The 15,407-nt window shown below is 42.3% G+C and overlaps 1 protein-coding gene across 2 annotated transcripts in view; it reads right to left on the bottom strand.

The window, feature by feature from the left end:
* Positions 1–2,505: 2,505 nt before the first annotated feature.
* Positions 2,506–15,407, bottom strand: part of RASSF3 (Ras association domain family member 3) — a 68,980-nt gene continuing 56,078 nt past the window's right edge. Inside the window, exons 2-6 of one of the 2 annotated variants that reach the window (XM_011373679.2) lie at positions 13,045–13,152; positions 10,655–10,892; positions 8,581–8,690; positions 5,104–5,235; positions 2,506–4,946 (exon numbers count right to left, since the gene is read on the bottom strand). In XM_011373679.2, coding sequence (XP_011371981.1) covers positions 4,941–4,946; positions 5,104–5,235; positions 8,581–8,690; positions 10,655–10,892; positions 13,045–13,152 — 594 coding nt within the window. In that variant the 3' untranslated portion in view covers positions 2,506–4,940. Of the gene's footprint in view, positions 5,236–8,580; positions 8,691–10,654; positions 10,893–13,044; positions 13,153–15,407 lie in introns of both variants that reach the window. The other variant, XM_011373671.2, reaches the window with a different exon arrangement.

Below are 15,407 nucleotides of genomic sequence, written 5' to 3'. Positions count from 1 at the left end.
CCTGCAATCATAATACTTCATAAAGATTCTAAGTTTTGGAACGACACTACAGTTTGCTGCTCCAGAATTCATAGAATTTAAGCAAAATTTTTTTGCTTTTTTATGGCACTTGAAAATCATAAAGTCCTCTAGGGCAGAGTCCCCTACAATCCATTTCAAAGGAACCACACAAATCTTAATTAATCCCACATGTCCATAGAGGGTGTCTAAATTGAGGAGAAGTACAAACGGGCCCAGATCTGTGCCACTCAAGATGGAGGCACATTAAAGGTCAAACCCATTGTTTAGAAGGTAAAAAGTATCTAACTACCCTCATTATAGTAACTCCCTCTCCAAAACAAAGTCAAAACCCCAACTTCTTTTGAAGTACACAGAGAGCCCTGATGTTTTGCTGTTTGTGTGCAAGCCATTTGAAACTTCCAATACTCACTTTTCTTGGAAATGGGAAGAGAGGAGCTTTAGGAGTTCAGCTGCTACCAAGTGCTACCTCAGCCAAGTCTGAGAATCACAGCTGTCTTTGGAAACTATTATTTAGGATGAAAAGGGTCTGTCCCTCTACCCTGCCATTCTCATTTTATAGAATTAAAGGGAGAGATGTGCAAGGAAGGAAGGAAGAAGGGGAAGGGAGGAGAGAGTAGGGGAGAGAGAAAGGAAGGAAAGAAGGGAGAGAGGGAAGAAGGAAGGGAAGAGAGCAGGAGAAAAGAAACCAAAAACCACTAGCCCCAAACAAAACCAAAAACCCTGCAGTCCTTATCAATGCCCACACCGCTCCCCCTGCTCTTATCCTGCCTAATCCTTATACAAAGCTGCTCTCTTGCACACTTAAACAAGTAATAATCCACACAAGACAAGTGTACACCTTAATGACTTTAAATACTTAGGTTCCTATGTTACTCTGAAGAGGATCGTCCTTGATGGGGAGTAAAACTCCAGCCTTGCAAGTATTTGCTGGCTCCTCTGGAACTTTGAACTCTGAAGCTACTTTTCCTCTGGTGGTTCCAGGAATTATCTTGCTAATTGCGGTGAGAACACTGGGTTGGGCTACCTGTCCTGTCAGTTTTGCCCATGCGACAGAACCTATAAATGAAAACACAGGCAGGTGTTTCACTCTGTGTAACTTGGTATACTATATCACTTGAATGGAATGCTAAATGAACAAAAACAATGGATGATAAAGCATTCTGCTATCAAGGCTGCCCTTTCATTTCCCACAAATCCCAACTGCACCAAAAGAGACCTGCTTTCAGATGAATTGCCCATTAGAGGCCACCCAAGAGGCTTTGAATAGGCAGTTTAATAGAAAATCTGGAATGCGCTCATAGGAAAAGGCAGTGGAGAGGCAGGGGCGGCTCAGCTGCCAGGACCTGGCTCTGCCACTCACAGGGAGCCATAGGCAAGCTGCTGGACCTCAGTGCGTGTCTGTTTCCTCACCTGCAAAATGGGGACAAGGGGGAGGAAATGAGTTAATATATATTAAGCTTTTTGGAGTAACACCTGGCATACGGTAAGCACTTTGTTTGAATTTGCTATTATCATATAGAGGCTTTTCCTCTTCTATATAAAAAAAAGTCCCTAATTGGAATCATCTGACACAGTCCCAAACACAGTACACAATTCTTAAGAGCTAATTTTGCAATATAAGAATATTTATTAAGTTATTGATCAGCAGCAAATCCTGAAGAGAAGCCTCGGGCAGAAAGCTGATTCCTTTTAAGGGGTAAAAATTCAAAAACACTCCCCTGCACCTTGGGTAATAATAACCTATATAATAACACTCAAATTAGATTCCTCTGGATATTTCAGTGAAAAAGGAGCTCTGTAGAGAGCTATCATTTTCTATCATCATGTTTTCACCTGTAAAGGTGCTCCTGGCTGTAGCTGAAATGATTCCGCTCACCAATCCGTGCAGCCTCGCTCCTTCATCAGTGCCTCTAGGGGGCAGCGCAGTAGTAAAAACACTTGCCTACAGCAGGCTTGGAGGCAAAAGTAAACCCAGTCACCGCTGCTGACCACCAAACACTCTCTACCCATATGAGAGAGTCACACTGGCCACAAAATACAAATACTTTATGTTGAAAATGGTCTGTTTCAAGGATGGGAGACTTCAGGGGCAAGAATGGCAAGGGGGGAGGGGCGGGAAGAAAGAGAGGATTTCTAAGGAACCTACAATGTTCTATTTTGGTAGTAGCCACACGTAGCAGTCCACTACGAAATAATTCTTTAAACTATTCACACACTTTAAACACTTTTGAATGTATATACATTTCACAATTAAAGCAATTGTTTTAGGATAGTATTGTATGGGCGGATACTCAGCTAGGGTTATTTTCACCAGAGGATAAAGCAAAGGAAAAATGACATTTGGAAGAACAAATGTGCCCGCTCGAACTTAATAAAAGTTGTCACATTCTGGCACATGTCCCAGTTTATCTGCAAAAGCAGCTCACCCCACTCACGTGGCGTTCTTTTATCTGGTATATTATCATAAATAAAAACACACAAACATCAACTAACAACATCGACTTTTAATAATGGAAACAAATTGCCATTCCAAAAACAATTTCAGGGAAGAAAAAAATCTTCCCTATAAAAATAAACTCATCAAAATTATAAATATTATAACTTTTTTATGTCTGTGATTTAAAATGCTCCCCTGCAATACTTACCCCTTCATTTAACATCATTCCTGTACCATCACATATCGAAGAGAAAACAGTATTACAGCAAAGCTTAGTTTAATTTAACATAAGAATTTGTACAATGATTTTTAAAAATCTGCGGCCTTAGTGGCCCTCCTTCTTTTACACATCAACAATGCCGCTGCAGTAACCAGTGTTTGGGAGAGAACATCAGTCTTCAAGAACCACGAACTGACAGAATTTCAGTACAGTAAGTTTTCCAAATTGCAACTTGTAGTGCACACGACAATGAGCGAGGTTCTGGATAATACAGGTCAGGATGCCTATTTTAGACAATCTACTTCAAGTAAAAAAAAAAAAAAAAAAATTCACAGATACCCATCAGCTACTAGTTTAGGTTCTAACAGTGTCTTAAGCTGAGAAACAAAGGCTTCACAAAATATAAGCTTATTGGGATGGGTAATTAAAAGACCAAGCGGTTGGTAATAGTATACTCAAACCCGAGCCATAGTCTGAATAGTAAAACCAGTATAAAAACCATGAAGGCATTCCCTGAACAATAAAGGTAAAGTGTTGGATGACAATGACACTAAAACCTCATCAATGCACCAAAAAGAAGTTACATGCAAAATTAAACAAGATGTGCCATACATATTTTATTCCTAGTTTTACTTTTTTCCCCCAACTTTCCTTAAAAAGCTTAGGAAGATATGATTGTTTCAACGTGTGTGGCACAGCATAACCAACACTTACATCTGCCTCCAACAAGACAGGTGTTCTCTGACAAGTCAGAAGAGCCACCAGGAGGGAAAGAGAAATGCAATGAAAGGCACAGTTCACTTAAAAGGCAAAGAACTGAAGCACCTTGGAATTTCACAAAGAATCCATTAGGTGTCACCAAAGTGTTAACAATTCCTTGGGAATTTATAAACAAAAAAAATATATATCTAGACTAAAAATAGACTGTAAATCCCCCTCTAGAACCACAGCACACCTTTCCCATTGTTTTCATATTAGCTGCTGCATAAAATGAGGTTATTTAACCTGCTTTAAGGAAGGTTTCTATTGCACATGCATTTCTTTGGTTACCAGGAACGTGCACTTTTGTTAAAATATTTCTACGAGTCCCTCTGGTCAACTGGGGGTGGACTTTCTTTCCTCCCTTTCCTGCTGCCCTCCTCCTTACAGTCTAGTCCCCCTTTGGAACTGAGGGTCTGATAGTACTAGGTCTTTAATCCATATCCCTCTTCTCCATTATGTAAGAACAGACTTCGATTTATAAGAGAAAAGGAGTCGGAAAAGAAGAGACAGGGAGAGGGAAGTGGGGGATGGGGGAAATGGAGGGAGTGACTGTCATCAAGGTGTGCTGTGAGCTCTTTACTGGACAAACCTCCCGGCTAACAATCAGGGAGAAACTGCTGCCCTTACCCGAACTCCTTTTCGGCTTTGAAAACCACCTTGGGGAAAATCTATAACTTAGCAGGAGTCAGCAAATGGTCACTGCTCCACCCGCCCAGAGAAGCTGTTCCCACTGACTTTCCACTCCAGGAAGGCGAATCGTGGCGGGGGCGGTCCACCGAGGGCAGCTCCAGCTCTCCGCCTAGGTCTGGAAGACCCACCTGCCTAAAAGCGGCTTTTCTAGTCAGCTGCAATTCCAAGTCCCTCCTTTTTGGTCTAGCTCCTACTTTCTTTGGCTCCATTCCCACATTTTACTCACGAAGAAATCAAACAGTCCTATAGTGGGATCAATGACTCAAAACTCAATGCTTTTAACTCCCTTACAAGCAAATATACCTTTCTCTCTCCACCATCGACTCGTCAGCCAAACCGCCATCCCTCAGAGTGCCCCACTTCTACCCACTCCTTCTTCCAAACCTGCCTTTTACTTTCTTTGTCAAGTTCCTCCAAAATCCTTCACAAATTCCTCAGAGTTCCTAGCTTCCTGTGCCCTTCAATTCACGTGGATGTTTCCTCTGATATTAAAAAAAAAAAAAAAAAATGAGAGACAGGTAGTTTCAACATAAGACAAGTGTTCAGACAGGTTCCTTGTTAAGCTTTTAAAAAAATCATTTGCACATCCTTAAGCTTAACATCATCATCACATAATTCAAATAACTAAAAGAAAATAAGAAAACGAAAACCCAGAGTCCATGCTTCAAAGCACTCTAGAATGCTCCAGATGAGACGACAGATTCACAGCTTGCCGAGAGGTAACACCGCAGTCTGTAACAGAACAAGCTTGCAGAATCCCTTACAGAAGATGCCAAACGTGCAGGATGTTGCGTGACCAAGTTTGGAGAACTAAATCTAGAGATAAAAAGGGGAAGACCCTCGCATCACAGGGCAAGAAAACAGCCCTCCGAGAAGAGACCTTTGCTGCTGGTCCTGCACCAGCCCTGGGTGACAGGGTCCTGCACCATCCCTGGGTGACAGGGAGCCCCGCACTTTAATCGGGTTTCCACACCTCGCTGAGGGCTTCTTCCAGCTTCTGTCTGTAGGCCGCGTAGCGCTTCTTCAGGTTTTGCAGCTGCTCATCTTCCTCCTTGTCCAAGATCCGCAAGAAATTCTGTAGTTCTGGAAGGCTGAAGGCTTCCCACTGTGAGAGAACGCAAAGAAGAAAATTGCCAGGTGTTTAACTCTGTCAAGACTTGGGAACGCTGCCCATGAGCACGGGGTTGGGGTGTGGCTGCCCTCCCCTCTTGGGCACTCACAGCTGGGTGCCTCAGACATTGTGGTTCTCGGGAGCTGAGCAGTGTAACCAGCCCGGCCACCCCCTCCACTCCCACCCCCACCTCAGCCTGCCCCACTGCCCTCCTGCTCCCCTCCTCCCACAGCCCTCCAAAAGGGCCCTCACTAAGGCCGAGGACTCCCATATTCTGAAGTCCACTGGACATATTCACTCCTGATTGACCCGCAGAAGCATCGGAAACAACTCCATACTCTCTCCAATTTAAAACACTCTCTTCTCTCTACTTGGAGTCATCATTGTCACTGTTTTCTTTCTCACCTCTCACAACAAATTTAGTCACTTCCTAAACAGTTCTCCCATCTGCCTGCTTTTCCCCATCTCAACTGCTCCCTAGCGCCAGTCACCATCACCTTCTCTTTACCCTGGGATGGCCTCCTACCTGGCCTCCTCACTCCACTCTTATGCTCGCTTGCCAGTCTATTCCCCAAACAGCCAGCCTGAACACAGAAGTCCCCCACTCCTTACCCACAATATCGTTATCCATGGTTTCAGTTACCCACGGTCCACCGCGGTCCAAAAACATTAAATGGAAAACTCCAGACAAACAATTCATGAGTTTTAAATTGCGTATTAGTCACTTAGTAGCTGTCTTGGTTATCACACTGACTCGACTGTCCCAGTATCCCAGTGCCTTTGTTCAAGTCACCCTTATTTTACTTAATAATGGCCCCAAAGCACAAGAGTAGTGATGCTGGCAATTCAGACATGCCAAAGAGAAGCCTTAGAGTGCTTCCTTTAAGTGAAAAGGTATGTCTGTATAGGGGAAAAAACTGTATACACAGGGTTTGGTACTATCCAAGGTTTCAGGCATCCACGGGTCTTAAATCATGTCCCCTGAGGATTAGGGGGTACCACTTGTACTCTTTATAAAATGCAAATCTGGTCGTGACCCTCCCCTGCTTAGAATCATTTAATGGCTTCCCTTTGTTGTTTCTGCTAGGTGTGAAAGACCCTGACTTCTCCTACACTGCTGCCTTCACTTACTACCCCAAAGGGCTTTGTACATATTCTCTCCTCCTCCACTTTACCTGGAGAACTACTAATCAACCTTCAAGTCTCAGCTTAAATGCCACTTTCTCTAAGAAGTCTTCCATGATTTCCTCCCATCCCTTCCCATCCAGGACTGAGTCTATTATAAACCTCTCACTGAGCACTGGTAATCCTGATCACAAAAGATAAAAATTATAATTATTTGTTTAGTATCTCTCCTGCCTACACCTTACCTACACCACAGCTGTCATACTTTTCACTATCTAGGCTTTGTCTCTTGCCCTTGAGACTCTTGAGTTCTGTCTCCCTAAAAGCACCCACTACATAGCAGGCACAAAATAAATGTTTGTGGGGTTGTTTGGGGCTAGGTTTTTTTTTTTTTTAAAGAGCAGTACATGTCAAGAAGGGTATGTGGTATCACCCAGTCCCACTCTGGGAGGTTTGTTTTCAAACTCCATATTCTCCCCTCCCAATAGGGGGCCCTGAGTCCTGGCTGAGAATCACAGCCACGACCAGGGACAATTCTGATGGAGAACTTCCAGGGCCGTGGGGCAGGGCAAAACCAGGAGATAATCTAATACAAGTGAACGGAGAAGAGATGAAATAAAACCACCCAGTGAGCTCAATGACAGAAGACTTCCCAGAGATGAATTCTGAGCTCGTTATTAAAGAAAATGAGAAACATGGACTAACAGAGCAAAACTTTCCACATTAGAATATTCTGTTAATTTTTAAGTTGTTTTAATTAATTTTTTTCACATATGTTCTCTAAAATAAAGTAAGTTCCTCCCACTCCCTGACAGCTATAGAAAGTTTCTTCCCTCAATTCAGTTAACCTGAAAAAAAGAGAGAAACAAGAACACCATAGAGAGATCTAATAAAGCAGTTTGGAACATTAAAATACAATGTAAATTTCAAAACTAAGCCAACATAATTCCCTCCCAGACAATGTGGCTTTAATTGCACTAAACTATGTGCAACACTTAAAAGACCAATACCGAGGAAAATAAAACAGTGATAAGACTATGCTGATACGACTGGCTTAGGCTTTCAGAGAGAAGGTTGACATGTATCAAACTATAAAGCCAAATTAGACTCCTGCACCCAGTTCTTTCCCCAAAATGACAGTGAATTTTAAAAACTTCAGAACATCAGAATCAAAAGAAATTTCAAAAAAGTCCAAAATCACTATCTTCCTAAAACTCCCTAAAGTTCCAATTTACACTAACATATAAACTTACTATTTAGAAACATGTTTATATATATTTCTAATTTATGACTTAAAATCACCTTTTAAAGTCCTTAGTCCCGCTTTACAGATTTTAAAACCAAGTACTGAAAACATTAGTTTTACCCAAGGTCACGATCCTAATCTAACAAGAGAGTAAGTAGAAAGCAGAGTCCTGGTTTCCTCACTTTTAACCTAGAAACCCTATCCTCACTACATCACAAAATAGACGATTCACACTACTTCCTGGTCCAGACAAAAGACTAAGACCCAGAGCTTGAGAGACTTACTCAAATGTTTTAAAGTTGACACAGGATCTAGAAGGACAGTCTAAAGTGCTTTCTCCTTCAACTGAACTGGCCTAAATACACTCCTCCCTGGAGAGAAAATGGCAAATGATGCTACACACACACACACGCGCACACACACACACACACACACACACACACGTAATTTCTTAATCATCTGGGCAAAGAGGAAAAAAGATTCTACAAAGTTAAAAGTCTTTCCTGGTAAAGAAATTGAATTCCTTTTTATTTCCCTTTAGAGCAAATTAGCCTGGAGACTTTTGTTAGTAGCAAACATATGGAGAGTATCAACTTTCAAAGTTCAGCTGGATTTTAGGAATTTGGAGGTAGAAGGGGTGAAAATGACTCTTGGGGTGGAGATCAAGTGAAAAATTTTAATTCTTCCAACTCTGATGATTAGAGACCCATATAATGAGTGCTGTAAAAGAATTATATTGTAGACTAACTTTGGGTTCATGTCTAACAATTCAAAAACATACAGAAAGCTGCCCTCCGCAGGACCACCTCTCCTCCTCCCATGACAGCAGACAGGAAGGCAGGCCGACACCCATCCCTCACTTTCACCCCCCTCACTAGTCCTTTTCAGTGGTAAAGTCACTAGACTAGAGCAATAACACAGGGTCAACTGCTCTGTATCGTTTAAAGCAATAATATGCAATCGCTTACCTCTCCAATTTCATGTTCACGGAGAACAAAACTAAGTGTGTCTGTTCTTGGCCCGGCTACCAAACGCAGGTAGAGTGGATGTTCCCGGTCAGAGAGCTTGCAGGCGTAGACTGGCGAAGGAAACAAGGAGCATGTCAGAGACAAGAGTATTGAATCACTCCCTAGACCACACACTCCCCGACCATCCCTCCTCCAGATCGAGGCAACAGTCCGTGTTATCCTAGCCAAGTCACCATCCTGCCCATCTTATTACTAACAGCCCACAGTGGAATGAAATCTATACTATCCTCATTCCAGCTGCACAATATAAACTGTGCTTTGATCAAAAAAGAAATAATCTCCAAGAATGAATTTAAATAGTTATTAGTTCCCAAGTGGGCTTATAATTAATTCTGTTCTTCTTTTTGGGAAGTAAGAAACTTAAAGAATCAGCAACCGCTTTAAAAGCAATAAAAATATACCATCCAAAGAACATGAAATCAGAGCTCTAGGAGAAAATGTCTCTGCAGATTTATTTAGAATTAGCAGCCACAAACAAACTAAGCAATCAGAATACAAGCTCTGGGGGCTTTAAGCAGCTATATGTGTCTTACGTTACACACAGACACACGGTACTGGCATTGCTTGAAGTGTTGAGATTTGCCAGCCACAAGGGTAATATTTCAACAGGGTGCTATTACAGTCAGACAGTACAGCTGAAATCCAGGTGAGCAGGCAAAGAAGCTGGCAAGATAAAAATGCCGTCTGGGCTTATATACATTATTCTGGCACTTCTGGATATAGCCGCATTGTAGGTGCCGTCTTCCCTAGAGCTATAAACTTGCCCACACTGCTGAGCCTGTGGCCTCGAGGGTAGGAAACTCTGCCTGTTCACCTTTGTATTCTGCAGGGCCCAACCCATGGTACATGTTCAAAAAATATATGCATGCTCAGCAACTGGCTGGGTTCATCCCCATGCAACTGAAGGCGTTCCTACAATATCAGTTAGTATATTTTCTTCTAGAGCTGCTTTAGGCTTTACCAGAAAAACTAGAGAAAGTGTAAATAGTTGATTGCTCACACACACACACACACACACACCATTTTCAAATTAGCCCTTAGTGAGTGAATCACTCAATTATCGTTGTCCACCACCAGTATCAATTTCTACTCTAGTACCTGACCTGGGATATCTTATTCCGTTTCACGCAGTAAGTAAGTCAATATTCTCTTTTTATCCACTGAATGCGGATATTAAGTTCAGACAGGCAGACCTCAGGCCACAACGTTATTTCACCCACTGTATGTGCCTCTGGGGGGACTGGTTGCCAAAATGCCCCAATGTAATGGCAAGCAAGATAAGCTGAAGGAATCAGAAGAGCCTGAGGCTGGGTCACGTACATCAGTAAGTCTGAAATGTGTGTGATAATACACATGTGCCTCCCCATCCTCAAGGTCTTAGAGAACTCCAAGTCTCCCAGGCCACTCCATGTTCAGACGCTCATCAAATGTGGACTGTGCTACTGAAATTTTCAAGCAAAGAGGATTCTTTTTTTGTCCTAAAGCACATTAAAATAAAAAATGATTGGAAAAACAAAACAAAACAGGAAGTTCTGGTCAGGATGGCAGAATAGCTAGACCCTGTGCTTGCCTCTTCTCATGACCACATCAAAATTAAAATTACAGATAATCTACAGAACAGCCATCATTGGGAGTTGCCTGAAGTTTAGCTTAACAAAAGCCCTACAACTAAAGACACACAGAAGAGGCCACCTCGAGACTGAAGAGTGGCATAATATTGACAAAAGTTTAAAAAAAAAATCAAAGCTATCCCCCTGTGCACATTACAAAATCCTCCATAAATGCTCATCACACACGGATGCCTCTGAGCTCCTCAGATGCACAACTGTCCAACTCAAAACTATGGACGGCCAGGAGGCATTAAGCACATGCCATGATCACCATGGCTTCCAGCATCTGTCCCTGGCTCTGACATAATTGACACAGATACATCCATTAGTCTCCCTTCTGCTAATGAGAACAAAAGACATAAATAAAAGCAGAGACCATCTGCATGCTAAGCGTGGCAGTGTACCTTGATCTTCCCTGTGGCAACGCTTATAAAGTGCAAACTTGGCAGGGCTCTCGGTCACGAGAAACTTTTTGAGCAGGGCCTCGATCACTTCCCCAACAGTGTTCGTGCTGCTGATGTGAAGCGTGTTCATACAGCCATTGCTACTGGGAGCGGGTTTTCCAGAGTTGGGAGAAGTCTGTGGAGGTTTGCAGAGTTCCATCTGTACTTTAATGAAGCCAGTGTAAATCCCATTTGAATTCTGAGGTGGGAAAAAAAGCACACACTTAGCTGGGCTGATAGTGGCATTTTAGAGAAAGAGCACATCAAAAAAAAAAAAAAAGAAAAGAAATAAAAAAAAGAAAGCGAAACACTCTTTCTCTTGTTCCTGTCTTTTACAGCTCCGCAGCAGAACTTCACTAGAGATTATCCCTAAGGGAATGACCTCAGAGGGAGGTTAACGCACCCCAGCAAAGTGCTTCCAGAGGCAGGGTCTGCAGGGCAGATGTGGCAATGGAAGACTGCGGCCGACAAGCCCCAGCCTCACACAGCCTCACACAGCCTCCCAAGCCGCTGGAGCGGCATGTGAAAGGTCAGGGCCCGCTGGTGAGGTAATGACCCGCTGAGGCAGATGCTAGCCAAACCACAGGCTCATTAAAGCTTGGGGGAGAAGTCTAGGCTAAATGCTCAAAGGAAACGACCCCTGCAACTGATGACCAGCTATTACACAAAAAAGGCGGGCCACAATTAGGACTTTGAAATTCCTAGGTCAACAAGGAGTGCACAGTAAGAAAACAAGCCATTTTCAATCCTACTGGCTATTATAATGTGCACTAGATTACCAATTTTTCGTAAACTCTTTTATAAAAGGTATATACCATAAAGCACAGGATACATGATAATGCTTTTCAGGCCCCTCAAGCAGCAACATTTGTAAAACAAATTCAAGTTACAGTGTGAAGTATAGATATTAATAAGCAGCTGTCTTTTTTGTTTTAACATGATACTTATGTCTCCTTCTATATATACACATGTATTTTAACAGCTTTAGTGAGATAAAATTTTTATACCCAAAAAAACCTGTACATATTTACTATACACAATTTGGTGAGTTTTAGCACTTGTCTTAACTTATGGTAGAATTATTATTTCTTAGTTGCCAAAAATAGTAATAACAATCTTGTCTTCATTTTTTTTTTTTGATGTTCAGTATATCTAGAAAAAAATTATTGCAATGTTTTATTTAAATAAATCCACCGGTGTTATATAAAAAAAAAATATGACACAGTTAAAGTAGGACATTAAAAACCTCTTTTATGGTCCATTATTTTTCTTCCCTTCCACCGGATCAATTCACAATACTAATTCACTTGTTCAGTCTTGTGGAAAGTATTATATAGCTTTTAAAATTTTTTATCTTTGAAACTTGGCATCTGTTTTAACCTCCACGGGTGAGGGGTGGAATTTTTCTACTTTGATGAAAACTGTGTTTGAAAAAGGAGAAAGACACATCCCTGCTGGAATAATGAAGAATAATCACTAGTCTATCTGCCCCTCCCCACTCCCTGGCAGACCAACTAGTGAGGGACCCACCCTTTATCATGAAGTTGATATTTAAGAGCTCCTCTTCCAGGGCCACAGAATTCAGTAGGGCCTGTTCCAAACAGGTCGCCCTGTCCTTTGCTGAACTCTGTCAGTTCACAGTCAATAGACCGAGAAGGCAGGGGTCCACGTGCCCTGGAAACTGACACCAAAAGATGGCAAGTGCCTCGAGGAAAGTCACCAAATGGGTGGGCGAGGCACAGACGCCAGTCCAATTTAGAGCAACATGAATACTCTAGCTCTGTTGTCAGCTCTCCTTTCGTGGTCACCCAGCCCTGTGCGTCCCCATTCTACACCCTCACTCCCCACTGAGCTGCGAAGTGTTGGTACAATGTTGCAGAAGCCTGAATGAACTATATGTAGGAAGCTGAATATTACATACCTCATCTTATTTTGACAACCAGCTAAGAAAAAGTCTTAGCTCAATTATATCCCAATCCATTGGCACAAAATCCTTTTCCTGATACTTCCAAATTTATTTACACAAAACTTACCTACGGCCTTATTAGAATCTGAAGTACTGCCTATCTGTTAAATAGGCAATGATTATACACAATGCTAAAAATCCTTTAAGGGGAGCGGGTTCCCACAAAATCTTTTAAAAGTTAACTTCATTTAACGTAAAGCTACTTCGAAATACGGCTGTAATTTGAAAGATGCAGAAACATACCATTTTCCTGTCCTACCTACTTTGACCACTAAACTTTTGCAAATGTGATTCAGAAGTTTTAAAACATACAGATAGACTGTAATACCAACAACTTATATTTGTCTTTTGCCATTGATCAACCTAGAGTACTGCGGGTGCTTACCAAGGTCATCTTCAACTTGTCTGTGACTGCCAGGTTGTACTTATGAACTTTCTCTTTGATTTCCTCTTTGCTGAGGTGATTGTGGGTTTCCTTCTCTTTCTCCACATCCTAGAAGAGAAGCCATGCCAAACATGAGCAATCATAGAAAAATGCACATAAGCCAGAATTCCTGATACACAGGACCACTATGACCACCTATGGAGCACTTTACCTTAAAACCCTCCCCTCCTCCCCCCTTCTCCTCCCTCTCCCCTTCTCTAACACTAACCCTAACAGAGGGGTCCCCAACTCCCCCACCACCAGTCCGTGGCCTGTTAGGAACAGGCCGCACAGCAGGAGGTGAGCCACAGGCAAGCAAGGGAAGCTTCTCAAAGCTAGCATCACCGCCTCAGCTCCACCTCAGATCATCAGGCATTAGATTCTCAAATGAGCACCAGTCCCTGGTGCCAAAAAGGTTGGGGACCACTGCCCTCAAACATTCACCCCCTCTAACTTTCAAACTCTCCAGGCTCATCCACCAATTATGGTTCTCATTCCTTCAGACTACAGTCTTCCTGAGTGATATATCAAATAAAATTAAAGTCAGTGGCTGAAAGCAATACTTTATTAAATACTACTTTGCAAAACTATCTTTGCTAACTTTCCCTTCTGCAAAAACACCATGACCTGAGAGTACCTGCTACATTGGCTATTTCCATTTTAAACAATATTTAAAGACATACCTTTAGCTAAAAGCTTCTCTTTAGCAAATTTTATGACCTTTATGATCTTTATAGCTTTACAATATTGTACAGAAGTTAATAAATGTTAACTGGCACTAATCACTGACCTGTCAAATTATACACAACTACCAGAGGGTAATTTATCTTCCCTCCCCCCCGCCCCCAAAAAATCCTCATGTCAAGATGCAAATAGCCAGACTTCTCCTAACCACCCACTCTGACCCCTGCCTCTCCATCTCTGGAGGGGAGTTAAATGCTCTTATCACTATGAAGAATCCACTAATGGTTTAAAAGAGTTCAACCAGTGTATGACATTATGCCACGACCAATGTGACCTCAGACAGCCAAGCTACTGTGATCCAATGAAGCCAGGTATATCAGACACCTGACTTACATCACATTTAATTCTCCCAACAACCTAACCAATTAGATTTTATTACTCCGGGGCTAAGTAAATTAACCTGCCCATAGAAACTTAATTCTGTGGCAGTGATGGAACTTACCTGAAGCCAGATCCCAAAGTAACGCCAACCATTTGCTAAAATCATTAAATATCTTCCACAGGGTGTCCTCACTTGATCCTCCAGATAATGAGCTAATTAGCATCCCCATATCACAGACAGGCACACTGAGACTCACAGAGGTCAAGTGGCTGTCCCAGGACAACCCAAATAGTTAAGAGACCAACCTAAATTCTAATCCACGTTTCTACTAAATCGAACAGGTGTCCACTGTTCCCACGAGGGTGTTTGAAAGGTTAAAGAAAGGCTGCATAATCAGATTCGAACCTGAGTAGCAGCTCGGAAAAGATGAAGGGATCTGACAATCTTCAAGACAAAGAGAGGAAGAGCAATTAAAGTCAGATGATTTATCCCCCCAAATAAAACCTTTGAAGAGATGCTGCTTTCCCAGCCAAGATACATCACACCATCCTCACAGCTGGAGATATCCAAGCATCTCTTCCCATCTACTCACTGTGAGCTACTGTTACATATATACACGCTTGGAATGACTACTACTACAAAACTTGTGAGAACACTATGAGTATAAAATAGCTCTTGATCACTCGGGTCTCAGGTTCTTTGATTTTAGACCCTGAGAGGGGTGTGCTGACTATAAACTATCTCAGTAACTTTTCAATTTCAGCACTGTCTTGGTGAAGTCTGACAGGTCGGCAGTAGATAACTGGAAAAATATCAGCACAAGACAGTATGGTCCTTCCCTAGCTTCAGGAGCCAGCCTCACATTCCCCTGGGAGCATTCTATCTGCCAATGTAAAATCCGAAAGCAATCTTATTTTTGGTGTCACTGGTTGGAGGGGAGGGGAAAGCTGTAGATTGAAATAACTTTTCAGAAGCTTCAATGACTATTTCCAAGGAAATTTAAAACACATGTGGCATCTCTCTGCTCGCCCTGCTCTTCCCAATGTATTTTGTAGGTGTGGGAGGGCAAAGGGTGCTGTAGAAAGTGCCCCATTCCAGCAAGACCTGGGCTCTAATCCTGAGTCGGTCACCGATTAAACCCTATGGGGCTTACTAACCTCTCTTAGTCTGCTTTCTCATTTTCCATCAAATAAAAGGACCAGAGCAGATCATCATCCTGAAGGCGCCTCCTGGCCCAACTGGATAATTTTGAAAAGAT

The sequence above is a fragment of the Pteropus vampyrus genome, unplaced genomic scaffold (assembly GCF_000151845.1).
Source record: "Pteropus vampyrus isolate Shadow unplaced genomic scaffold, Pvam_2.0 Scaffold9, whole genome shotgun sequence".
Classification (NCBI taxonomy): Eukaryota; Metazoa; Chordata; class Mammalia; order Chiroptera; family Pteropodidae; genus Pteropus; species Pteropus vampyrus.
Note: the sequence above shows the minus strand (reverse complement) of the source record. Positions and strands in the feature narration are given on the sequence as shown.